Raw genomic sequence first — 26,375 nt, forward strand, 5'->3', positions numbered from 1 at the left:
TGATTATGAAGTCTTAACTTTTGTCTGGGAAACTCTGTCTCTCTCTTTTCCATTCTGAATGATATCCTTGCTTGGTATTCTTGGTTGTAGGTATTTTCCTTTCAACAGTTTGAATATATCATTCCACTCCTTTCTGGTCTGCAAACTTTCTGCTGAAAATTCAGCCAATAGCCTTATTGGATTTCTGTTGTATATAAATGTCAGCTTTTTACTTGCTGTTTTTACAATTCTCTCTCTAATCTTTGCCATTTTAATTATTATGTGCCTTAGGTATGTGCCTTATTGGATTCATCCTGTTTGGGGTTCTCTCTGCTTCCTGGACCTGAATGTCTGTTTTCTTTCCCCAGTTAGGGAAGTTCAACTATTTTTTCTTCAAATACATTTTCTACCCATTTCTCTCTTCTCCTTGTGGGACCTCTATTATGCAAATGTTTCACTTGAAGTTGCTGAGAGATCTCTCAGGATGTCATTTTTAAACATTTTTTTTTATCTTTCTGCTGTTCCACTTGGATGTTTTTCACTACCCTGTCTTCCAGATCACTGATGTGTTCTTCTGCATTCTCTGATCTGCTGTTGATTCCCTCTAGTGTATTTTTCTCTTCACTTATTGTATTCTTCAGCTCTGACAAGTTGGTTTTTATATTTTCTCTCTCTTTGTTGAACTTCTCACTGAGTTCATCCAGTCTTCTCTCCAGTCTGGTGAGTATCTTTATGACCATTACTTTGTACTCTTACCAGGTAGAATGCTTACTTCCATTTCATTTAGCAGTTTTTCTGGTTTTCCCTTGTTCTTTCAATTGGAACATGTTCCTCTGCCTCCTCATTTTGTCTGGCTCTTTGTGTTTGTTTCTGTGATTAGGTAGGTTAGCTATGTCTCCTGGTTTGTAAGCAGTGGCCTTAAGTAGCAACCATCTCTAGTGCCCAGAAATGCAGTGTACCTCCTGGTCACCAGAACCAGGTGCTCCAGGGGTGTCCCTTCTGTGTGCTCTGTGCCCCCTCCTGCTGTGGTCAAGCTGTGACTGCTGTGAGTGACTGGGTGGGTGAGGCTGGCCCTTTGCCTGGCTGTCAGCAATGACTGGCATGATTTCCTCAGTTGCACTGGTTTAAAAGGCTCACTCCTTGCAGGTGTCCTGGTGGGTGTGGCTGACTAAAAGGCTTAGCTGCAGCCCCTGCCTATGTGCTGGTGGGCGGGGCCAGTCCTCAGCAATCCCGAAGAGACTACTGCACGTATGCTGGTGGGTGGGGTAGTAGTTGCATTGGAGGGGCACCTGCCAGGTTAGGCAGGTTGGTTGGGGTAAGTCTACAGGGAAATGGTAGGAAAGCAGTGCTAGTATTGTAGATAGTATAAAAACTGGGCCCTGCAGGTGTTCAGCAAACTAGGGTGAGGGAGGGCAAGAAAAACAGTGAGCCCCTCCTCCCCTTGAGAAAGCTCCTGTGGATCCCTGACTCTCCCAGCACATGTCCCAAAAGTTAATAAGTCTCTTTTCAAACTGCTGCTTCTGTGTTGGGTCTCAGACCAATCCTCACCGCACACTGGCCCTCCACGAGTGTAGATGCAGCCTTCCACAGCTTTCCTGCTCTCCCAGACTTAAGCCCCACTGATGTTTTCAAAGCTTGCAGTGTTAAACCCCACGGATTTTCAAAGCCAGACATTATGGAGCTCATTTTCTAGGTGCAGATTCCCAGGGCCAGGCATGCTCAGCATAGTGCTTTATCCCCTCACCCTTCTGTACCTCATTCTTTCCCATTTATGGGCTGGGGTGGGGGAAGGGTTTCCATCCTGATTATGGCTGTGCCCCTTTTACCCTTCTTGATGTGGCCTTCTCTTTGTCATTAACTGTGAAAAGTGTTCTGTTAGGTTGTTTTCAGTCTGAGTTGTATTACATGTAGTTGTTACCTCAGTGTGTACGTGGGAGGAGGTTATCACAGTGACTTCTACTCTGCCATCTTCCCAAATTCTCTGCTTTCTGTTCTGATACTTTGCTACTTTAGATGCTTCATGTAAGTGTAATCATGTGATATTTGGCCTTCTGCATCTGGCTTATTTCACTTAGCATAATGTCCTCAAGTTTCATCCATTTTGTGGCATATGACAGGATTTCCTTCCTTTTTATGGCTGAATAATATTCCACTGTATGTGTAGACCATGTTTCTGTGTCCATTCATCTTTGACCAGACATTGAGGCTGTTCCTAGTCTTGGCTACGAGGAACAATGCTGCAGTGAGCCTGGGAGCATGGCCGGCTGAGATCCTGATTTCAGTTCTTAGGTTTAGTACAAAGAAATGAAATTGCTGGGTCATGTAGTAGTTTTATTTCTAATTTTTTGAGGAACCCCTATACTCTTCTTCATAGTCTATACCATTTTATATTCCCACTGACAGTGCACAGGGGTTCCAGTTTATCCACATTCTTGTCAACACTTGTTATTTTCTGATTTCTTGATAATGGCCATTCTGACATGTGTGGGGTGGTATCATCATGGTTTTGATTTGCATTTCCCTTATGTTTAGTGATGTTGAGCATCTTTTCATATATCTGTTGGTCATTTGTATATTTTCTTGGGAGAAGTATCTGTTCAAATATTTTTGCCTATTTTTTAATCAAGTTACTTGAGTTTTTTTGTTATTGTGTTGTAGGAGTTCCTTACATATTTTGGATGTTAGCTCCTTATAAATTAGCAAATGTGCCTTCCCTTTTCACTCTACTGATTGTTTCATTTGCCATAGAGGGTTTTTTTTCATGTTTTTTTTTCTTTAAGATATTATTGTGTTATTGACTATATTCTCTGTACTATACTTTCATCCCCATGGCTAATTTGTATTATAATTGGGATTTTTGTGCCTCTTTATTCCCTTTACCTAAATAACACACCAATTCCAACCCCTCCTCCATGGTAACCACCAGTCTCTTCTCAGTGTGCATAGTGAGTCTATTTTGTTCATTTGCTTTGTTTTGTTTTTAGATTCCACAAATAAGTGAAATCATGTGGTATCTACCTGGATTATTTTACTCAGCATAATGCCCTGTAGGTCCATCCATGTTGTTGCAAATGCTAAGAATTCTTTCTTTTTTAAGGCTGAATAATATTCCTTTATATATATGTACTACTACTTTACTCATTCATCTGTTGATGGACATTTTGGTTGCTTCCATGTCTTGACTTTTGCAAGTAATGTGGTAATAAGCATAGGGGTACATATATTTTTTCAAATCAGTGATTTTGCTTTCTTCAGGTAAATTCCTAGAAGTGGGTTGTATGGTATTTCTATTTTTAGTTTTTTGAGGAACCTCCATACTGCTTTCCACAGTGGCTGCACCAATTTACATTCCACCAGCAGTGTAGGAGGGTTCCTGTTCTTTACATCCTCCCCAACACTTGTTATTTTTTGCCTAGTTGATATCAGCCATTCTGATTGGTATGAGGTGGTGTCATTGTGGTTTTGATTTGCTTTTCCTTGATGATTAGCGGTATGGAGCATCTTTTCATGTGCTTGTTGTCTATCTGTAGTTCTTCTTTGGGAAAATGTCTGTTCAGGTACTCTGCCAATGTCGAAGAGTTTACTGCCTGTGGTTTCTATTGGTAGTTTTATGGTTTCAGGTCTTATATTTAGGTCTTTCAAATTTATTTTTATGTATAGTGTTAGACAGTAGTCCAATTTCACTGTTTTGCATGTAGCTGCCCAGTTTTCCCAACACCATTTATTGAAGAAACTGTCTTTTCCCATTGTATATTCTTGCTTCCTTTGTCATATATTAATTGAACATATAGGCATGGATTTATTTCTGGACTCTGTTCTGTTTCATTGATCCATATATCTTTTTTGGTGTCAGTAGCATATTGTTTTGATTACTGTAGCTTTGTAGTACAGCTTGAAATCAGGGAGTGTGATATGTTCTTTATCAAGATTGCTTTAGCTATTTGGGGTCTTTTGTGCTGTTGTTGACAAGTCCCATCTTGTGTATTTCTGCTGTTGTTACCTGTTCTGTTGGTGTCATATTCAGGAAATCATTGCTGTAACCAAAGTCATGAAGGCTTTCCCATATCTTTTCTTGTTGGAGTTTTACAGTTTCAGGTCTTACATTTAAGTCTTTTATCCATTTTGAGTTAATTTTTGTGTCTGTCATAAAATAAAGGTGAAGTTTCATTCTTTTGCATGCCTTTTCCCAGCACCATTTGTTGAGACTATCTTTTCCCCATTGTGTATCCTTGGTATCCTTGTGAAGACCTGTTGACCATATATGAAGACAATGTGATATTTGTGAAAGGACAGATAGATAGGTCAATGGAACAGTATATAGAGTCCAGAAATAGACATAACATGGTCAGTTGCTTTTGGACAAAGGTGCCATGATAGCTCATTGGAGTAGTTTTTTCAGAAAATGGTGCTAGAATAAATGAATGTCCATGTTTTAAAAAATGAACCCTGACCCCTACCTCAAACATATACAAAAATTAATTCAAAATGTATCACAGACCAAAATGTAAAATCTAAAACTAAACTCTTCTAGAACTTCCTGTCCATATGGTAGTCACATGTGGCTATTTGAATTTGAATAATTTAAATAAAAATTTAAAATTTAGCTCTTAGTTGTTCTAACCACATGTCACATCCTCATGCAGCTAATGCATTGGTTAGCTTGGATTATAGCACATTTCCATCATTGCAGAAAACTCTATTATATGTTGCAGTTCCAGAGGAACACATTGGAGAAAATATTTGTGATCTTAGGCAATGGTTTCTTAGGTCCCAAAAAGAACATGAACCATAGATGAAAAAAAATTGATAAGTGGAATTTCATCAAAATTAAAAACCTTTGGTCTTCAAATAGCTCTAAGGACATAAAAAGAGGAGCCAGAGACCAGGAAAAGAATATTTGCAAAACACATCTTTGAATAAGATATGGCAACTGGAATAGAAAAACAAAACATGGCAAAATTCAGAAACAAAAGAAAAAGTGAGCAAAAATTTGAATAGAACCATCAAAGAAGAGATAGGGATGACATAGTATTTAAATTTTCTAATTTTACATAAGTATGTGTCAGCTCTTTACCCACTCTGCACCCCAACCCCATCAGCAAGGATTATAAGGTTGGGAAGTTTGTCCACTTTTGTTTTCCTTGTACCACACTGGGTCTGTCTTACTTTTAGGTGCTAATCCTCACAGGGAAAACCTGAGGAAAATGAGATGTGTGTATGTGGGTCTAAAACAGCAAACACACTTTTCTTAAAATTGTTTCTGATTGTCCTAAAGTATCAATAGGAAAGGTAAAGGAAGTAACAGGCTCTTAGGCAATCATGTATAACTTAAATCAGTTTGTATGACCTGTTAATGAACTAACTTGTTCAGCCTGTTTAAATCATAAGACAATGTGACTTTCTTAATTGTATTCAAATCAGTTAAGTTTGAAAATAGGTGATCTGTTTTTCTTGTCTTAAACCGAAGCACCTGCTCAGATTCTGCTTAGGCATCTGTGGTTGGCAGAATGATGGCACCCTTACAGATGGCCACATCCTAATGCCCCCCAAACCCTGAGAATATGTTACCTTACATGGCAAAAGGTATTTTGCAGAAAGGATTATTTTAAGGATTTTGACATGGGGAGACTTCCTGGATTACCCAAGTGGGATTTGTGTAAATCACAATAGTCCTAATAAATGAAAGAGGGGGGCAGAAGCACCAGTCAGTGTGATAGAGCATGCAAAGAATGTGTCCACCCACTTCTGGCTTTGAAGATGGGAGCAGGCTACAAGCCTAGGAATGCAGGCAGCTCCTACAGAAGGTGAAAAAGTTAAGGAAATGGATTCTCCCTTTACGCGTCCAGACAGAATGCAGCCCTGCCAACCCATTTTACACTTGGACCACAGGAAGCATAAAATAGTGAATTTGTGTTGTCTTAGGCCAGTAAGTTTTTGGTAATCTGTTATGTCAGCAATAGAAAATGAATGCAGCATAACTACAAGACAGTTCTTTTTACAAGTTCTAAAGTACTGACAATTTTTTAATAGCAGGATCACCCCATGTCACTGCCAGCCCTACCGGGCTCCCCAGTGGGCAAATTCTTTACCTTTACCCTCCTACCAAGTTCTGAAATGATCAGTTCAAAACACATGCACATTGTACATGCCAAAAAGGATGAAGGTATTGGGACACAACCCAAACGTTAGCAATGCTTCTCTGAACATGGACTGTGGAAGCCTGCATCAGAGTCACCTGGGAGCAGGTTAAACATGCAAATTCTTGGCCTGGCCCTTTATCCCCTACTGCCCCCACCACTAGTTTTTAAAACCTCTTTAAAGTCACGTTTATGGAGGCATAATTTGCATATAGTATGATTTACCCTTTTTGGTTATAGTTTTGTGAATTTTGAGAAGCTTATATAGTCACATAACTACCAACACACTGAAGGTTTCCCATTGCCCAATGTAATAGTGTCCTTTGTAACAAATCACCTTCCAAAACCTCCTGTCTCTGGCAATCACTCATCTGATCTGTCCCTCTAGTGTTGCCTTTTACAGAATGTCATATACAGGGAACAACACACTGTGTATCCTTTTGAGTCTGTCTTCTGAGATGTATCCACGTTGTATGTATGTTCATATGTTAAAGGAACCATAATTCTTTGTCACCCAAATGGCCAGAATTTCCTTGTGTTGCCTAAAAGGTGTGGTTATCATCTGGGAAGTGCCCTCATCCTGCATGGATTGTTGAGGGAGTGTCTTTAGCACTGTTAGATGGGGCGGGGGACTGGAGAGAGGAGTAGGGAGGTACAAGGGGGTCTGAACTTACACATTCCTGCAAACAACACAACCACAGCTTTATCAGTTGTAAGAATTGGAAGAAGAAGGAAGAAAGAGATTGGGGTCACTGGGTGAGAGGGAGCCCTGGGGGTAGTTTGAGTTGTGAAGCAGGACACTGGAGCCAGAAGCATGATTAATGCTTAGTTATAGGATTAAATGGCCAATTAGCAGCAAAAAGAGTAATGATTGCCTGATGGTTAGTTCTGTATGCAACTCCCTTTGGGCCACTGCTAGATATCCCTTCCTTAATGAAAGAGTCCTCCTTGATGTTGTCTCCATTGCCCTAAAGCCGGTTAAGTGAAGGTTTGTTTGCAAAGAATTCTCCCCCCGCCCAAATTTATTAAGCCCCTTTGTTTGGCAGGAATGGTTCTGGGTACCTACAATACAGAAATGAATTAGTTGCAGCCCTTACCTTTCAGACCTCTTACTTCCCTTTGTATCTCTTAGAACCTGTATCTGGTATCTGCCGATCTTCCCCAGATGGGTGGCAGGGTAGAGGTGGAGGCCCCAGGGTGTCATCGGCAGGACTGCATCTGGCAGAGGGAAGCAATGGCATAAAGAAGAATGTATATGTGATCAGGTGTTCTGCTTTTGAATCTCAGGTCTGATGTTCTAGACTAGCAAATCACTTCACCTTTCTAACCTGATTTTTTTCTTCTGTAGGTTAGAGATGTATCAGGAAGAAAAGAGAATGCTATTTTAAAAGCTGGTTGCTTTTTGAATTGGAAGGAAAGGACAGGAGAATCAGTCTTTTTTTTTTTTTCTTCCCCCTTTGGTCAAAGCAAAGGGCTAATGGAGATGGGAGTGGTGAGGACCTGGGGGCTAAAATTGCTCTGTGTAATAAAGAAACAGGAATTTTTAGTTTTTACTTGAAGCTGGAGGGAATTTTTTATTTTGCTTTTGTTTGACCAGGGTAGTGAGAGAGTGGGCCCTAGCATAGACCAGAGATGAGGATAGCTACTCCGGTGGCAGAGAAGGGAGGGGGCAGGGAGCTTGGAGGTCTGATTCACAGTTTTAACTAATTCCCTAATCACTGCTACAGTCTCCCTCCAGTAGATTTCTGCTCTTCACAACACCCAGGTGTTGATGTGTTTTGGAGACAGAGGGTGGAGAATACTGATGGGGACACTAGGGTGTCGTGGAATAGGGAGAGAGGAGATGATGAGAATTGGGTTGCCACAGGATTTAGGATCACAAGTGATAAGGGATCATTAGGAAGTTGTAACCTCCTTAGGACCCTTGAAATTATTGAGGAGGAGAATAGAGGTGAAAACACTTTGTAAACTAAGGAAATAGATCATCATCCGTCCCTAAGAGGAAACATCTTTCGAGGAAGATGTTCTTGAAAAGTCAGATTTGAATTCAACATGGATCACAAATTAGGAGAGTAACTGCATGGAAGTCATGAGCTGTATGATAGTTATTTTTCTTTATTAATTCAGTTCTTATTGATAAAACAATTTCGATGTGAAAAAATAGTTCAAAAAATGACTTGCTATAGCCCAAACGTGTCATGTTAAAACACAAGGATTTAGACTTGATGATGTGGGGAGTCTAGACTCATAATGTTGCTCATGTAATTGTATATTAATGATACCAAAATAAAAATTTTTTAATGCTAAAAAAAAACCCCACGAGGATTTAGGATCCCACGTTAATAACATTAGGCCCGTTTGACAGAAAGAGAAAGCAGCTTTGGTCATGCGATACTTAGCTGAGATTGTTAATAGCTATGAGAAAAAGGAAGGGACTCTGTCGCAAAGGAATGGCAAATAGCGCGTTGTCGGGTAGCTACTAGGCACTTGTGGCACATGGTCTGTTCTGATGCTCATTAGTGCCCAAAGAAGTACGTTCCACTGCTTAGGCAGGGGGTGCAAATGACAGTGATTCAGGAGCTCACTCAGAGTCACAGCATTGAAGTGGAAGGTCTGGTCTGGAGATTCTCACAGATTTCAAGGTCTGTGTTCCTCTCATCCCACCCTGCTGCCATGTGGGCTCTTAAGTAAACTGATACCGAGCCCCCCAAATCTTGTGTGTTTCCAGAGTCCTTGTCCTAATCTCATACCACATCTTTAGTATTTTTCTTCCAGAGCACTTGTACAGAAAGCTTCCGACAAGACCTTTGGAGATACTCAGAGAAAAATAGGTGCAGAAAGGGTGAAGTAACTGGCTGAAGTCGCATAGTGAACAGGTTACATTCCTGCATCGCCCTATGTTCCATTCTTTACATGGGACCAGCCATCTCCCGTGAGGTCATCACAGAGACGCTGGCAAACCCTTTCCGCCAGCAGGTCTTGCACACAGCATGCACTTACGCTGTGGACTCTTTTTTCTGTTTTTCAGAATTCACCTTAGGGGTTTTCTCAAACTCTGCATTCTTACTCTACAGTGGTTTGTAGCTCTCTTTTTTCTTTCCAGGCCCGGGACGGGATGATGCAGTTTCACTTCTAGGTGTTAGGTGTTAGGATTCTCTTTCACACCAGTTTGACCTTAAAGTATCGTAAGTTTCTCCTTTGGTAATTTTTTATTTTTCATGCAGTACCCTAGTTAAGCCAGAGATTTGTGTCACCGAATGAGGTGACAGTTCCAGCACTGGGAGAGTCTGTGGTCCCTTAGCACTGCCAGGGGTGACCAGGTGCTGGAGGTCTGCCTTTTTCTTTGCTTCATTTTGGTGGGCTTTGGGGTCCAGACTTGAAAGCTAGTTATGCTTCTAAATCAGCCTTTAGGTTGCATGCATTGCTAAGTGTGGCATCCAGTACCAAAGATGGAAAAATGTTTATTACGACGATCAGAATTGTCTTCAGTTATAATTGCCATCCTAGCTCTCCCCGTAGGCAGCTGATGAGGCCTAATAGTCACTCTGAGCCACAGCCACCCACAAAAACCACACACATGGCATTTTACTCAAAACTTTACTTTAACCACTACTTTGTGATGCAAAACTGGTGGAATTTTGGGTACTTTCTGTAAAATCGAAATCTTTATGGGGGTTTTCCAACATTCTAGTTGACTGTTAACAAATTATCAGTATAAGAACAGCAAAGCAGAGTTTGCTAATAAACATCTCCTCCTGCAGTAGGATAGGACACCATATTCTGTATCTGAATATTTTCACTTGGAGAAAGGCTCCTGGAATGAGAACACATTGTCCCTGTGAAAAAGTCAGTTAAGAGGTATTTATGTGTGACTTGTAGTTATAGAAGATTGAGATTTTAGGAGCTTCTTATCTTTGCCACAAAGTTTTCAGTCTTGACAAAGTATCAACATTCAATACTTTCCAATTTGTGGATCTGCTTGTGAAAGATTTGAAAAGAAAGCAAATCATTTGTGTTACAGCACACAATACAACTCTGCTGAGAGCTTTCTGTAGAGGGAGAACTGCTGGGGAAGTGGCCTCTGCTAAGGCACTACCACCCTATTTTGAAAAGATCGCAAGTGGGAAGAGCTCTGCCTGTATTTGGCTAAGCCAGGAGACCTCTTTTTATTTTGGAGCTAAGTCCTTGGGCAAGTTACTTTACCTCTCTAAGGTTTAAGTTCTTTTCTTTAAATAAGATATCTTATCGCTCCTGCTCTGTGGTCTGGGCGATAGAGCATATTGTCTCAGGAGCATTCGGTAGGAGTCCTTTGTTACTATATCCTGTCTTACATAAAGGGGACTTTTATTGTTACATAACTTAAGCTTTCTGTGAAGCCCATATTTCACCTTAAAAAATCTGTAAAAACATTATTTTAGCAACAACCTCGTGTACGTCTGTGAGTATGTAGTTAGGCCTTTTGTATTTAATATTTTTGAAGGACTATGCAGAGTGTAAGTCACACCAATGTTCTCATGATTAGCCTTAAAGTGATTATCAGACACTTTCAGGCCAATTCTCATTAGTACATTATCAAAGCCATCCACAGTAGAAGGATACAGAAATCTAGAGTTGACTTTTGAGTGGTTTAATTCCTTAGTGTATTGTAAAGGTCTTCATAATTTCCCACTTGCACCTAAGTAAAGCTTTGTTTAGTTTGCTGGTGCAAACACTGAACTGCTGGTTAGTGTCCACATATAACGTATGCTTGCTCTGTAATTTATGCTAGGAAATACTTAAACAGGGTGAAAGAGCAGTTTTTGAAGAACCAAAATCAATCAGTTCATTTTCAGAAAGTACAACCAACTAAAGAAACTGGGTGAATGAAGAACAATGAATAAGGAACATGAAATTGTAAACAAACCATGTAGGTTGAGTCAAATATTTAAAGAATGAAATAAAAGAAGGGTTTTGTATGTGTTTGGGGGATGTAAAGACAGATACAGTTCTAAGAAAACCTGTACAGGGTAGAGTATAATCTCAAACTTTAGAACCCAGCAGAAAAAGAGCAGAAACTTTACTTGTAGGGAAAAATACTTATCACTACACAATTTTAGGGACAGGGCAAGGTATTATAAATGTTAAAGTGGAATGAAATCTCTCAGATCCTTTAACCAGTGGTTTAGTGAATAAAGAAATGGACAAAATCTTGAAATTTGAATTGTTGCTAGAGCAAACTTTTAAATAAAGCAAAAAAGACTTTTCTTGCATGTTAGCACTATACTACCATATTTGTTACTCAGCCTAAGAACACTGATTCTTTATCTGGTTAAGTAACTTTGAAAGGGACTTGGACCTCAGTCCTTGGAAGAGGTGTTGAAAAAAGCAGTGTCTGGAGAAAGGTGACATCACAATCACACACATCAAAGGCCGCAGGAGATTTAACTTCACAAACTTCATGTTTCAATTATACGAGCTTTGTGTTCACGCCCAAACTCCTAGGGTAGGATGTACCACATGTAGGGTGGAGTGCCATTCCAAGTTACTTTTCTGCTGAAGCTGGCAAATTGAATGAAGATGTATATCATAAGTGACAGGATTCAAATGAAACATGAGAAACCTGTAAAAGTTGTAACCTGGACATGTCAATGCAGAGCTTTTCAGTGAACGGGATGGGACTTGGAAGACGAGCCACCCACACATTGTGCCGGGCAGCCTGGAGATCAAAGGGAAACCCGAGCAAGAGCAGGTCCTTGCTGCCTGGAGCTCATGTGGTGGGGTCAGCACGGATGACTCTTGTTTATAGATACAAGTGTGTATCTTGGGCTTTCCTTATCATGGAAAAATTTTGTGGAGATAGGCTGTGCTGACTGGAAAATTATTCATTTGTTTTTTCAAGTTATCGAATGTATAGTCATTTAACTGGAATTTTTAATCCTGACCTAGTTCCCAACATTGGGTGGTAGTTATTACTCTTTACTAAAGCCCGGAGAAAATCAGTGGTAGAAGAGCAGCCCGGGTGTGTATTGCTTTGAGGAAGGAACAAGTTTTGTCTTGCAGAAGGACTCTGACCACTAGCCAGGGACAAAAACAAATTTCAACTGTTTGTGGCTCTTCTACATTGCAGATGGGAAGCCCGGGAGGCGGTAGCCTTGGCAGAGCTCCCCCGACTTTACGATGGTCGCCGCAGTGCTCGTGACCAGCTGGCTGGCAGCCCCTCGTCTGGAAGAGCCGATGAACATTGTACTAAACACTCCCTGAATACCACAAGTAGAGCTCCTCAGGGTTAGTGATCAGGTGAGCATTTTCTGCACTGATCTGGTGATCAACCAGTTGTCCTTTGAAGTGGTCCTAAGGAAACTATGTATTTGGGATAGCTCTTAAGACACAAAGACATGGCAAAATGAAGGCCACGAGTCGGTCACCGTATATTATTCTGCATCATTTATTAAATATTTTTATATATGCATTTACAAACTACTCATTTCAGAACTCTGCTTTCAATACATTTTTAAACTTCTTTGCAGAGAGAGTCTCTTGTAAAATGAGATCCATGTACAAAACTAGGCAACAGATATAAAAGTTTCCTTTCATACTTTTCATCCATCAAGAAATCGTAACATAGAAATAAAACTAAAACGTGGCTCTTTTGCAAGAGTAATATGTCAGTGTTCAGCTATGAGTTCTACTGGGATAGATCATGTTGTATTTCTATATGGATGTGTATAGTTTAATACTTCTTAGCTACTGTAGCATGTTTGGTTCAGATGAAAAAAAATCAACTCTACTGTTTGGACTAGATAATCTAGAGACCATCATTTATTTATTTCTTTATAACCAAAATTCACCTGGGAGATGACATTGATTGGCCAGCAATGTGCGTTTATCCAAACATTGCATAAAAAGTTCCCTTTAAAAATTCATTAACCTCACAAGATAAAGTCTGAGCTTCTAATTTAGCTCCCTTATTTAAAGAAGTAGTCTAATGATGAATTCAGAAGCTTAAAAGTATCTTTGAAACTAAAGTTGTTTGTCTTAAAATGAATGCTGACTTGACAGGCCATAGACTTGGAGCACTGTCACTATAAGACAGAGGCTAAAGCCACTAGCAACGAGAAACAGTATCACCACAGGATAATTACATGGTACAAAATGCCCAGGGGCCTGAAACTCACTATTAATATGATTTTTGGCAGCAGCATCATTTGATATTTAACCATTTATTACATACTATTAACACACCAGCTTCAAAGATGTGCGCTCCCTGTAGGATACTCAGGGGTTACAAATTTTTTGTGATTGCATAATTCGTATTGCACAGGTTTATAAAAAACATAAATACTGGCTATTCTAGTTTTAAATACAAAATACATGTCATATACTTTTAAATCTATAATCTGGTTCAAGTGCAAATCAGGTGCTTTCCTCAGTCCTTCCAAAAAAGGCATTTTTAATATTTTTGGCACAAATGAAATTTCATCATGCCAACAATTCTAATTACAATACATATATCCAAACCTTTAGAGTAGCAATCATATACATACAGTATAAAACTGAGTATTTACAACTGTACTAAGCAGAAATATAACTTCTGTGGGTGAATCAGAATTAATTAGCCATGCCCACACCAACAGTAATTTGAAAAGGTAAATAGGATTCCTTTATTTCATTTGCTTATGCTGGTTGCTGTGGGTTGACATTCATGTGAGGAGGATGTCCTAGAAGACCAATTCTTTGTTTCTGCTTCCTTTGTTCTGTCATCTGGAAAGTTAAAAAGTTTCATCATTAGACCCAGACACTTCCTGTACGTCAAATCATATACTGAACCATAGATTTACTTCTGTGGTTATGGTTTATACTGAAACCTACTTTCTACAAATAGTGTACCGTCAGTAAATCAAACACATAGAACCTCAAAAAGGACCTCTTCCTAGGCAGCATGGGAAATTCTGTGCCGTAGTCATACAATGTGATGTTCAGAAGTGTGGCTTGCTGTTTGTTTCATAAAGAAACAAACACTAAAAGCACAGGATTCTTGTTTCCTAAATCCATTTCCAAATGATGTAAAGGCTCATTGGAAAATGGTGGCTTCATAGGACAGTAACATGCCCAACACCACATGCTCAAGGGAAGCAGGGTTGAGATTTCCAGGTTTCAGTGGGGTTATGCCCATGGCCTTCAGGGGGCAGGTGCCTGATCCCTTTTCTCCAATGATTCCTGAGTAGTTTGGGTTTGAGAGAAAAAAAATTAGCTATCATGTCTAGGAAGATGGACTGTCTTCACATCTCCAATCCTCAGGCACTCAGTGGTAACTCTTCCTTGCCACCCACAAACACCGAGGATTACTTAAGGTCAGGAAAGACCATTTCCTGAGACTGGTCAAGTAAAAAAGTGCTTTCAAAACAAAAAATAAGGGTTTGTTACTATTCATGTGGCTGCCAAACTAAATCAGCTCTTATGTTGGTGGGTATCTAGCTTTGCTCTTGGTATTTTAGGGCACATTTAATTCTCTACATTAACAGTTTTCTTAAGCCCATTAGTTCCAGCTCTGGATTTGATGCTGGGAGTTTAAGTCAAATAAGGTAAGTCTATATGGACTATATACTCAATTGTCATCTAAAAGTCCTGCTCCTAGATTTCTGATTTCCTAAAATTAGAGAGGAATTAGGGTGTAGTAGTAGAAGGAATCAGACCTATTTCCCTATAGTTTTATTTTATTGAACTTCTCAAAGTCTGTTCCTTCATTTATACAAATAGCAGTATAAGTTCTTCTCCCATAGGTGGAAAATTGAGAGGTTGTATGTAAAGCTCAGTTTTCATTTGGTATAAAATATCCTGAGAACCTAAAACAAGGGTAACTTATCTAGGTTCAGTTTTAAAGTGGTAATGTTTTCTTCTGCAAGACATAGCAGTTTCCCTTTCAAATCAAGATACTGTTTTTTTGGCTGAGGAGAAGATTGACAAGGAATGACTATTTCCAAAAGGTAAGTTTTAATAATGAATTGAATCATGATATTCCAGTTAGCCTCTAAAGCTTCCTAAGATGAATGACAGATCTTTGATTGTTAAACACTACACTTTACATATTCAGCTGAGGAAGAACAGCCTAGTATGACCCATGGAATAAATTCAGTTAGATTATAATGTAATCAGTAATTCATTCTTGATACCATAGATACTTACCTCACCTTCTTCCTGCAGGTAACCAAGTTTACTCATGTCAAACATTCTAATGGATTTAGGAATCTTGGTGGGTCAGCCCCTTTTGGATGATTATTCAAAGGCTCCACTTAGCCTTTTCTCTACTTTTTCTATTAATGTATTTGAGGTGACCTTTTATGGATGCATATCCTTCCTTATACCTGTTCATTAAATCAGCTTTTCTTGACTTTACAGTTTTAGAGGCTTTGAGACCATGAATGAATAACCCCCAGATTGAAATCTCTGTAGCAAATTAATCTTCCACTGATGGTACAGCTTCCTTCCCACTTCTACAGCTGCCACTTCATTTGTGGTCAGCCCTATTCTAATTTTCTAGGTGTGTCTTCCTAAGGTAATGATCCCTTCCTCCCTTGTAAACTTTAGAACTTCCTATGATGTAGGTGAGTGGCTGATTTGTTTCCCAGGGACTCACATTCCTGGTAACTACAAGTCCCTAGTATATCCCTATCTAATTTTGTTTTCTGTTTCTCTAGAATTAAACTTCGGTGTGTCTCACAGTTGCTCGCCCAGGTATGTTAAAACACAGATCAAAAGGCCCACAGAGTTTCTGATTCAGTAGGCCTAGCATAGGGCCTGTGAATTTGCATTTCTAACAAGTTGCAAGGGGATGCTGGACTGGCACCACAGTGCACCTCTGTAGAGCTCTTCTCTGATTACCTGTGAAGCAGGCCAGGATCACTCGGGGTAATATTTTCAAATATTTTCATGTACTTGAACACTTTTTTAAAAAACGTAGTCTGGTACATAAGTCACTTTTCTAAAATGTCTGAATTTTCTTTTGATCAACCATGGCCTTTTAGGCAGAATGGCTGTCATTTAAGTGACTAATAAGTGAGAAGGAAGAGGACAACTGTGGAAATGTTTAGCCATCACTCAGCTGCAGTCACAGAGAACAAAATCCCCTAAATCTGGCCTGTAAAAAAACCAAGGGTCAACACTGCTGGCTAGTTAGGTTTCCCTGGCCCATTAGTGCATGTGCTCACATAGATTCTCTCTGGACATTTCAAACAAAATTTTGAATAGTTACCTACAATCTGAATCTAATAGTTTAAAAATACCTATCTTGAATAGTGTGAAATCTCCCACTTAGTAGATACATTCAGAATTCCCATTTAGCTAAGGATGAACTTACGAAGCAAGTTACATATAAATACAGAGATTAGCTGTGTTTCAGCATTCCTCCTTTTGACAGCCTAAACTAGAAGCAAAGAATAGTGTAGTTTTACCAATCAGATGCAGCCAGACATGGGGAAGATCATTCATGTAGTCTACACAAAGTGTAGAGTACAAATGAGCAAATTTTAATCCACCAGTACTGGCCTCTAACCGATTCAAGGCTGGCACAGGAAGGTCTTGGCTACTCAGATTCTATAGTGCAGAATTTTCAGTCTTATAAAACCAGTTATGCTTGTAACCCATAAGACGAAAGCATCTCTTGAGCACAATTATACTGATGTAAATTATGTGCAGATATTTGTTCACTTCCTTAAAGTAGATCCCTAATGCCCGGCCCACTATTCCACTTGGTAAACTTGTTCTCAAGCTTTGAAACCAAATTCCCGCAGGACGATCAGAAGTTTCTGTGGCAATTACTCCAGATCTCTCTGTAAAATTAGGCTGAGTGAATTGCTTCCTTCTTGGAGCTGTCTGTTCACACTTCTGTTATGTACTTACCATGATGAAGAACAAGAACAGGTTTTCTTCACCTTTGTAATCCCCATACCTAGGGCTGCACCTGGCTAAAGGTGTCCCATAAATGGTGGTTCAGGGAATGAACAGAATTGACCAGCACCTCTTGCCATCCCTCAAATATGCCAGGCGCTTTTGTGCCTCTGCTCAGGCTCAGTCCTTACCTGAGACGCCCCCAACACTGTGTCGGTGACTGCACAAGTCACCTGCTTCTATGATTGTAGAAGCTGAACTCCTCTTACTCCACACCTCACACAGGACGACCTCTCTGTCCTTATTTCAGGCCTTGGGTCATAGAACTTTACCTGGTACGTCATGTTTTTAGAGGCCTATGGGACCCTAGAGGGCAGATGGTGACATTAGTCCTCTTGTGGCTCAAGCACTGTGTTGGGAACACAGATGGCCAATAAGGTGTGTTTAACATTTCATTTTTCATCTCCAGGCAATTACTCTAATCTTGTGTTACTCCTGCCTGCCTTAAGCAGTTCATGTTTTGCTTGAGAAAGGCCAAACACTTATATCCTAATATCTGAAGTTTCAAGCACTTCTTACATTCCTGACAACACTACATAAGGGTCACTGTCCTATAGGAAGCCATCACATTTTCAAGAGAGTAAACCTTTCTCACAGTATTTGACCTTTTGCATTGTGAAGGAAAGATGCAAACAAAAAATAGGTTCTTACATTAGTTCTCCTTGGAGTAAGAATGTAAGAGAATCACATTTAGCATTCAGAATCTCTTGGGAGGGCAAACTTGAGATGCACCATTAACACCCAGAATAGCAATTCCAATCGAATGTTCTTGCCAGTAACACAAAAAATGACATCACTAAACCAGGTTTTCCTGATATCCTGGACAAGAACTTTTCCCCCTTAAATTAGTATTTCAAGAGAACCACAGACATTCACATTTCAAAGATCATTGCCCCATTATGCTGGCTTTTGGACCAGAAGATCTACAAAATATCTTAGTGATGAAGCAATTTTTGTGTTTTCTAGCACTGTTACCAGTGAATGGTATTCTCTCATAGCTGTTTTAAAAAATATCTGTTACGAAGTTTGGTGCTCATTAATCATTCATGGAGCTTTTTAATTCAAAAACTTTTTTTGCCTTTAGAAGGCAGGAATCCTCATGATTACCATTTAAGAACCAGGAATTCTCTAATATATATGTGTGATTTTTTTTTTCATGCAGAGCAACTTAAGAAAAATTCAAATCTTTTCAACAAGTTGATTCTGAAACAAGTACATTAAAGCTTTGTTAGAAGTTACCTAATCAAAAGAAAACGTTGACTAATTCCTTGTGAAAGAAGCAAATTATGCCCAGTAAAAGCAGCTATGGTGAATTTTTCCTGAAATTCAGGGCACCTTAAAACCTAAGCAAATCAATCCTGGTAAAGGAACTTGAGAATATATTACAGGTTTCTTCCTACTTCCTTTTAACCTATACTGTCTCTCAAGGAAAAAAGTTCAATTTCAAATTCATTCACAGGGAAAACGCCTTCTAAAAAGTGGATCCAACTGCCAACTTCAAAACAGAAAACATTAGGGTTGAAACCATACTGGTTTTAATGTTACTCAGTGAGCCTTCACCCAAATGTAATCGTTTTTACATATTTTAAACCTAAATTTAGGCTTCAGAGACAATTCCACCTTGGATATTTAAAAAAGTTAAGCCCCTGCAATGCTCAATTGTATAAAATGGCAATGAGTGTGTGCTCTATAGTGTTGAAATGCGATGTGACTTCTGAAACTTAAAGGCTCTTAAAAAAAAAATGAGTAAGAAAATAACTAAGGATTTAAACAGGGTACCGTGGCAAAACAAAACAAATGAAAACACATATCACAGAAAAACGAAATTCAGCCTGGCAGATCAGGAGTTCCAGCCTAACAGCCTTATGTGTACCTCAGTATCAGTATCATCCTCCAGAAAAGGAGGGAATTAGGAGAGACCCCTCCTGCCATGCTGGGTGCGCTCCTACCCCTGTGCGCCCTCCTGCTGGCTCTCGGCTCACCCCGCCCCTCCGACCAGGCCCACTGGTCTGCACAGTGTGCATTGAAGCAACTTCAGAATTGGCCTCAGTGAGCAAATGAAAACAGCAGATCCTTAGCGTTGAAAGGAGAGGCCGAGCCTGCAGAGGAGGACTTGTATGGCGTTTATCACCACAGAATACCTGACAATCATTTTGTCTCAGACACATTTTAAAATGACTCTGCTTTATGGAAAGCTGCACAGTTCCTTTAGCTAACTAAATCTGTATCAGATCAATTTCTGTAAGATTTTTGGCATCTAATTGAAAACATCTGATTTAGCTGAGATTCCTGTAGCCACAGCTCTCTGAAAAGGGACAGGGTTCCTGACGCGCTAGATGCACTGAGAAGTTGCCCTCACCCTTCAAGGGGAGAAACGCTGTAGCAGACAGCGTACTCATGTGTCAGTTTAGTCCTGCGAGCATTTGGCAGTAGGGGTACAAAGCTTATAAAATACTAAGCAGTGTGGTCTAGTTAGGTCACTACTCATGGGAGGGAGTTGCCAAGCTCAGCACTCGAGATGGCCTGCATCAAGAAGGCCTTCTGTTCTCCGCACTCTTTATTATTTGGATCTTAATACACAGGAAAGAAAAGAACGTTGAGGCTAAGTGGTATCTTGGGGACCCAGCTTGGAATACTTTAGTTGGAAAAGAAATGTAATTCACAGTAGGATTGTTAAAAGTGCTCTCTGTAAACCATCTCCAAGAAGACTTCATTCTAGATGGGGTTTTCCCTGGTTAAGTACCTGAGCTTAATACATCACCTGTGGGCCCATCTTGTAACTCACCTCCATGGCAGCCTTGCCTGATGATGATTCCCGTGTGAAACTGATAATCTTGCCTATGGAGTAGACTTACTAAAAGGGTCAAAGTATTTGTCTTTTGGAGAGGGAGCAGGGGTCTCTGTTTGCGCTTTTACCCCCCAGCACCTGGAATAATGCCTGGACTGGCAGATACTCAGGAAGCACAGGGCCAGTGACTGAACCAAAAAGAGCTTTTTCATGACTATGGTTCATCCCAAGATGAGGAATTTAAACATCTTGGGTGAAGAGTTGATTGATTTGAGAGCTAGGGAGCAAAACTACCACCAGCTTTTAATGTTCTGGCAGTAAATAAAGAGTATAGCTTTATAATCCTTATTTTTTGTACAGCACTTCATTGAAGTAGCTTGCATTTTCTGTTTTTTTCATCTTAAAACCTTGTCCTTAGCAGTACTGAAAGCAGTGTCAGGGCTCATCCTGTAAAAGGGCAGTGAGGGGATGCTGTGGGGTGGGGGCAGAAACTGGTGAGTAAATGAACTGGTCTTTTGGCCCCCGGAGCCATTCCTGTCCAGGCATGATGGAAATGATAACCTTTTGGCCTGATCTCTACTGAAGTTTTTCATCGAATTTGCTACAGATGGCAGTGCACCTGTGTGTGTGTAGACCACGGGATGTCTTCTCTTACCTGGTCTTTTAATTCTGACAGCTGCCCGGAAAGATTAGTGACAAGCTTCATGGTGGACTCCAGCTTCTCCTGCAGGTTCCTCAGCTCATTCTGTTCTCCTTCGGAGTCGCTGCTGACCAAGGACATGGCTCTCATCCTTGGGAACCAGTCAAGGTTTCTTTCCTGGAATTCACATTAAAAAAAAAATGAGGATCATTTCTATGAGACGAGAAAGGCAATCATACTGTGCATCTTCTATTAGCCCATCTCTGTTTGTTGCAGATTATTTTAACTATACAGTAAATATCTTACTTGAGTATAACTGAACTTTCTTGATTCTTGGAAGTAGTCACTTTGAAATTAAATATAGGGGAAGAAGTAGGTCTCCAAATAAGATTCCTAATCTGCAAATGTGAGTACTGCTACTGAGTCTCTGATCTTTGCCAATGACATGGCCACAATTTTAAAACTGTGGCAAAGAAAATATATGTATAACACAAATTTACCATGTAACTCATTTTTTAGGTGTGCAGCTTGCGGGGATTCAGTGCATTTACATTGTTGTGCAACCATCACCATCCTCAAACAGCAACTCTCCTGCCTCTGGCGGCTGTACTTGCCATCCCTCTGCGTCCGACTGCTCTAGACTCCACCCTCCTGGAGAGCCCATGGAACCACTCCTCGAGGGTGCTCTTGTTTCCTTTTCCTTCCAGCCGGAAATAGTTACGTGCTGCCCATTGGTGTAAGGAAGGCCCATCCAATCTCCTGCCCTGTCCACCTCCGTCTTTGTCCACTGCTGGGTAAGAGCCAGCAAGACTCTTATGCGCCCCCCACTTCCTTCTGCCCACATAGGCCTTCTCCTAAAAAGTGTGCCTCATAGGTAAGTTCAGTACAGAGACAGGAATGAACAGTAAGAAAAGGTTAAGCAGCACGAGCTAAGGGGAAGAAATCTGACTCAATTCCCTATCTGTCTGGTGTCACTCCTCACCTGGACCATGCTGATCTTGTCAGGGTGAATTGTAGGAGACATTCTAACACAAATCACGCCCCGCTTCCCTGCCGCCCGTAGCCCTTGTCCCCACCAATACACACACAGAATTTGTTACTGCTCTGTGTACACCAGGGGTAGGCAGAATTTTCCTGTCACTATTTTGACAGCAAACAGCCTCAGCCTTGCGGACCCTCTGCCACAGTGACTGCCATCGTAGCCCCAGAAAGCAGCCATAGACAATGCATAAATGAAGAGTTGTAGCTGAGTTCCAATCAGACCATTTACAAATGCTGGTGGTGGCAGGCTGGGTTTGGCCCATCAGCTGGAGTTTGCCAACCTCGGTTGTATACAGTAGAAGGCACCAACATACTTAAAATCAAACACAAAATTCCATAAGACATGTGCACATATTAAAAAGCAAGTGAGACCATCAAACTGTCTTGACCTAAGGTGATCTAGCAACATAGAAGCCAAACAAGAACGAGCTGGAAAATACGAGTGAGGCAGCCTAGCCTCCCGGCCTGGCAGCATGGCCTCACTCCACCTTAGCACACTTGTTTAAAAACCTGGGCAGTCTGGGTAAGTAGGAACTCACTCGCCTCTCAGCATCACGAGTGCAGGAACCACCTCAGTGTAGTGACTAGAATGCCGCAGTCTTGATAAATGTTTGCGGAAGGGAAGAATGAGAAGCTAACTCTTTCCTGCATGGGCCCTGATAACAGATGCTTAAATAGCAAACCTCAGTGCTTAGAATGACTGCTGGGGCAGAAGAATGATGATCTTTACTCTTGTTACTGAATAGCCTGTGACAGACAACACATTCACATGTAACTCCATGGTGGCTGGTATTAATTTCCCTTGTTTTCCCAACACAGAGCAACGACAAATGACCGTTGAGGCAAAATATCCCATTTCAAAGACGACCAGCCTAATTTCCAATTAGAAATCTAAATGGTTTTCTCCTATGTGTCTACTGCAAAGAAAAGACGGAGAGCAGACGTGAAAACATTTAAGCTTGGTATTGACAGTGTCAACATCACTGACACTAGAACCTGTCACTGATGGATTATGCTCACTGCTCCTTGGTCAGCCCACAGAGGAAATAGCCCAGGTTCAAGGTCCACGCAACTCTAAGGGAAACATGCCCCTAAGTGTTCAGGAGAGGACACGCACAGGGGACAGGAGGCTGCTGATGACTCACTCTCACTAGAGCCAACTGGCCTGTGCACGGAGGCGAGGGTGTGGGCCGGGTGGACGGCACTGCGAACTTAAGGCACAGCTGCGGGAAGACCTCACACACGGGGCTCCCCCAGCTAGCAGAGCCCCAGATGCTCATGGGGCTGGCGACACATCTGCAGACGGAACCTGGAGGTGCGGACAGATCCAACACCTACTTATTGTCCGCCTCTGAGGAGCATCTAGACACACTGTGCACTGGGATGTGACAGAATGCCATGCCAGGAGGGAGTTCAGAATCATGAATCCCACAGTCCTATCTATAGTGCAAACCACTGAGCCCTGAAAGGGAGAGGAACTTGTCTTCGGGAAGGAGGAGAGAACAAAGTCCTCTACTTCAAAGGGGAGCCCGAGAATTGCCTGGTATTTACAGACTGTAAACTGCTGCTAGTAGGTGTATTTCAGGGTGGAATTATTTGATGACACTTTGAATTCTAACCAAAAGTATAAGCACTATTAGCTCTTTCGGAGGAAAATACTTTTAAAAATATTACATATTCAGTGAATCCTTAAGGAGCACTTTGCTCATGTGCTTGGTGCCAAGGACAGCAGTGAGCCCCATGCACATGGTCGCTGCCTCCTGGGCCTCCTTACAGTGGAGAGGGCTTTGACAGCTGACCATGAGGTGGGTCCCTGCCATCAAGGATTTGCAGTTTACTTAAGGAGAGGGGAGAATTAGATGAACAAAGAATGGAACAGAGCAGGCTCAGAGGAGAACCAGCTACCAGTGGCCGTGGACAGCTGGCCCCATCTTTGAAATGCATTGAACCGGGGTGGGGGGTGGGGGGTAAGGGGGCATGGGGGCTTTCTCAGCAGAGAGGAGACTGGCAAGGTGAGGAAGCCAGTCTGGCCAGAACTGGAGATGAGGGCAGACCAGTAGAGGCAGCTCAGACTGTAGAATAACCAGGGTCACAAGGGGGCTAGACCTGAGTCACGGGGCCATGGAACAAGGAGGGCCTGGACAAGGGGGTGGCAGAGGGAAGGAAAGGAGAGGAGGTGGTCTGGAGGACCTGTGAGCATCACCCACCTGGCAAGACGTAGGGGGAGGGGAGAGTAGGGAGAGGACAAGGGCATGCTTCCATAGCTGGAACCCGCCTAGGAGCTAACTTACTACTGACATGCAGATTAATGCTAACCTGCCTTAAATGGTTAGAGAGTTACCTAAAACCTGGCTCTCAGATTTTCCCATGTTCATTTGTTTGGCAACCCTCCACCACACCCCCATAAAAATACAAAACAGATTTCTAAATAAGAGTCCACATTGATGAAGTCTTCCAAAGAATACAGAAAATCAATGCAAGAGTCTGCACATGGCTTAAATTTAAGTTTCTTTTCCTTATTCTAATAGCAAGTGACCAAAGACTATAGAGTTTAAGCTGAAAATGTTTCTGTGGCAGATCTCACCTTCTTGCATGGCATCTATGATTCCTGGACTCCCAAGCAGTGGTTTCAGAAAGGCCTTGCAACAAATGCAAAATGCACAGATGTCACCCAACAGCTATTTTCCTGAACACTGATAATTTCTGTGTCTGGCACAGGGCTGAGTGCTGAGGGTCTGGAGATGAGGAAGTCGAGGTCTCTGCCCCCAAGTGCTTTAATGCAAGGATGGGGGTGTTGCAGCTGGTGTCAGGGCGTGGTTCTTGGCTTTGTGGGGCTCCGTGTAGCCCAGCTCTAAGCTCTGGGTGCTTGCAGCGTCTGCTGGGCGTACGAATGGGTGCACTGGCCTGAAAAGGGCTGTGCTGGCGTCTGTGTGCCTCGCCGCAGCAGCTGAGGAAATGCACTCAGATATTGGTGGTGTTTGCTTTATCTGTGCTGCTATTGATGCCTGTGTTCCTGGGGCATGGAGGCCCTGCCCAAGGGGTACAGAAAGCCACAAGCAGAAATAATGCATCTTCTTAGAATGTCCACTTTAGTCAATGCTAGACAATTGGAAATATTTTTCTATTAAAACTCAAAATAAGCCCTGGCGCAGAACATGAGTTGGATCAGATTTTAAAGATAAAAGACAAGATTTTAAAGAACTGTCATACTTGGCCACAGGCCAGGTGGGGCCATGTACCCCACTGGAGGGATAAACCTTCATTTTCTATTTCACCAGTGTCTTTCAGCACAAAGGGAGGAAAAGGATTTCCTGGTCTACATATTTACCAGTTTTACCATCCTACAGGTTCTTCCTCATTGGCTTTTCCAGCCTCAATATCTTAACAATGAAATCTGAGGGGGGATCCCACCAAAATCCTAAACCATGGGGGAACAAGTTCAACTGCAGAGAATTGAAGTCTCTGGATGGCATGTCTTGTTAGCTTTTATGCCCCGAGATGGGTAGGTCCCCAAAGGTGAGTGCTAGGTGTTGCCTGTATTTTAATAATCATCCTGAGCTGCTAAGTCAAATCTCAAATTACCAGGGAGTGTCTAGTAGTTAAAATTAATTAGCGATTCTAGCCAAACTGTTCTCTCGGTTTCCATTTGATCTTGCGCCTGTGCATTAGGATCAGCTGTGATGCAGTGTAAGCTTCCTCAGCACCAGGCTCCCCCTTGCAGGGAATCTTGAATCTTTAAATAGAAATGTTTAGACTATCTCAGTTACTAGTACAGGGGCAGAGCAGGAACCCCTGGATTTAGTCACTTTCTGTTGCCCTCAGACCCACATACAGGACACTGTGCCCGTGTGAACGCTCCACAGCTCCCCTGAAGCCCGTTGCCCATGGCTTTCCAGCCCGAGTCTGAAGGTCTACAAATGTTTGCAGAATCTCCCCTTTATGGTCTATTCAAGATCCAAAACATGCCTCCGTGTTTTGGCTTCTGCTGCATTTTTGGGAAAGTCACCTTCAACTAAGACATTTGTTTATACGTGAGTTCATCTTGGGGGGTGTATATGGTCAGGAGGGTGAGTGGGGGAGGCTGTGGGTTCCCCGAGCATCTGTCCCTGCGTCTGGGACGTCCCTCTGTCCTTCCCTTGCCCTTCTCGCTGCTGGCATCTCACATACCGCAGCCATTAGGCACTGTCGGCCTGGTCCTCCTGCAATCCAGCCTAGAGCAGTTCCCGTCACAGCCAGTGCATCCTCTGTCAGAGCAGACAACTGACTGAAGCCACAGCCGGAAGCAGGCTGGCCACAAGTGCTAAGGTTCTGGTTAGTTCTTTTCTAGGTAAAGTTGGAAAAGTCCCTGCCAAGGCAAACACTGAAGTTTTAGACGCGGGGGTGGCACTGACCTCTTGAAATGTCCTTGACTGGAAAGAGGGTGGGGTGTGGGGAGTGTGTGAGTGTGTGAGTGTGAGTGTGAGTGTGTGTGTGTGTGTGTGTGTGTGTGTGTGTGTCTGAGAGGAGGAGGAGGAGAGGAAGTTGGACTGTGTGATGCAAATGCTAATCATTCTGAGAAGCATTTTTTTTTCTTCCCAAGTTCAACTGAAGAGGCTTTTCTAAGAAAGGCTACTGAGGTAATCAGTAACCTCCTCAGAGAAAGTCCGCTCAGGTAGAGAGTTTTGTTTATCATGTAAACAACAGAGCATTTATTGTTGAAGCCCTATTACTAGACTAGAGAACTGAGGTTTTTTGGTGGGGGACACGAGGGTAAAAGAAAGGGTTGTGGGAAATAATATGGGTCCAGGAAGAAGGGTCCACTGCCTCTGAATCCCCTGTGCCCTTCAGAATCCCCTATGAGAGATTCAAGAAGGCAAAGACTATCCAT

General features: G+C 41.8%; 1 protein-coding gene and 1 long non-coding RNA gene across 9 annotated transcripts in view; one reads left to right on the plus strand and one right to left on the minus strand.

The window, feature by feature from the left end:
* The window catches only part of LOC130684860 (uncharacterized), a 41,289-nt gene extending 20,649 nt beyond the window's left edge, over positions 1–20,640 (plus strand). The window contains exons 3-5 of the long non-coding RNA XR_008999185.1: positions 12,223–12,392; positions 15,791–15,827; positions 20,504–20,640. This is a non-coding gene — a long non-coding RNA (uncharacterized LOC130684860). The remainder of the gene's footprint in view (positions 1–12,222; positions 12,393–15,790; positions 15,828–20,503) is intronic.
* ITPR1 (inositol 1,4,5-trisphosphate receptor type 1) overlaps positions 12,522–26,375 on the minus strand; it is a 308,099-nt gene continuing 294,245 nt past the window's right edge. For all 8 annotated transcript variants that reach the window (XM_057507152.1, XM_057507144.1, XM_057507135.1 and 5 more), the window contains 2 exons: positions 20,483–20,644; positions 12,522–13,856 (listed from right to left, as the gene is read on the minus strand). In XM_057507152.1, the coding sequence (XP_057363135.1) occupies positions 13,770–13,856; positions 20,483–20,644 (249 nt within the window). In that variant the 3' untranslated portion in view covers positions 12,522–13,769. The remainder of the gene's footprint in view (positions 13,857–20,482; positions 20,645–26,375) is intronic.

This window comes from Manis pentadactyla, chromosome 1 (assembly GCF_030020395.1).
Source record: "Manis pentadactyla isolate mManPen7 chromosome 1, mManPen7.hap1, whole genome shotgun sequence".
Classification (NCBI taxonomy): domain Eukaryota; kingdom Metazoa; phylum Chordata; class Mammalia; order Pholidota; family Manidae; genus Manis; species Manis pentadactyla.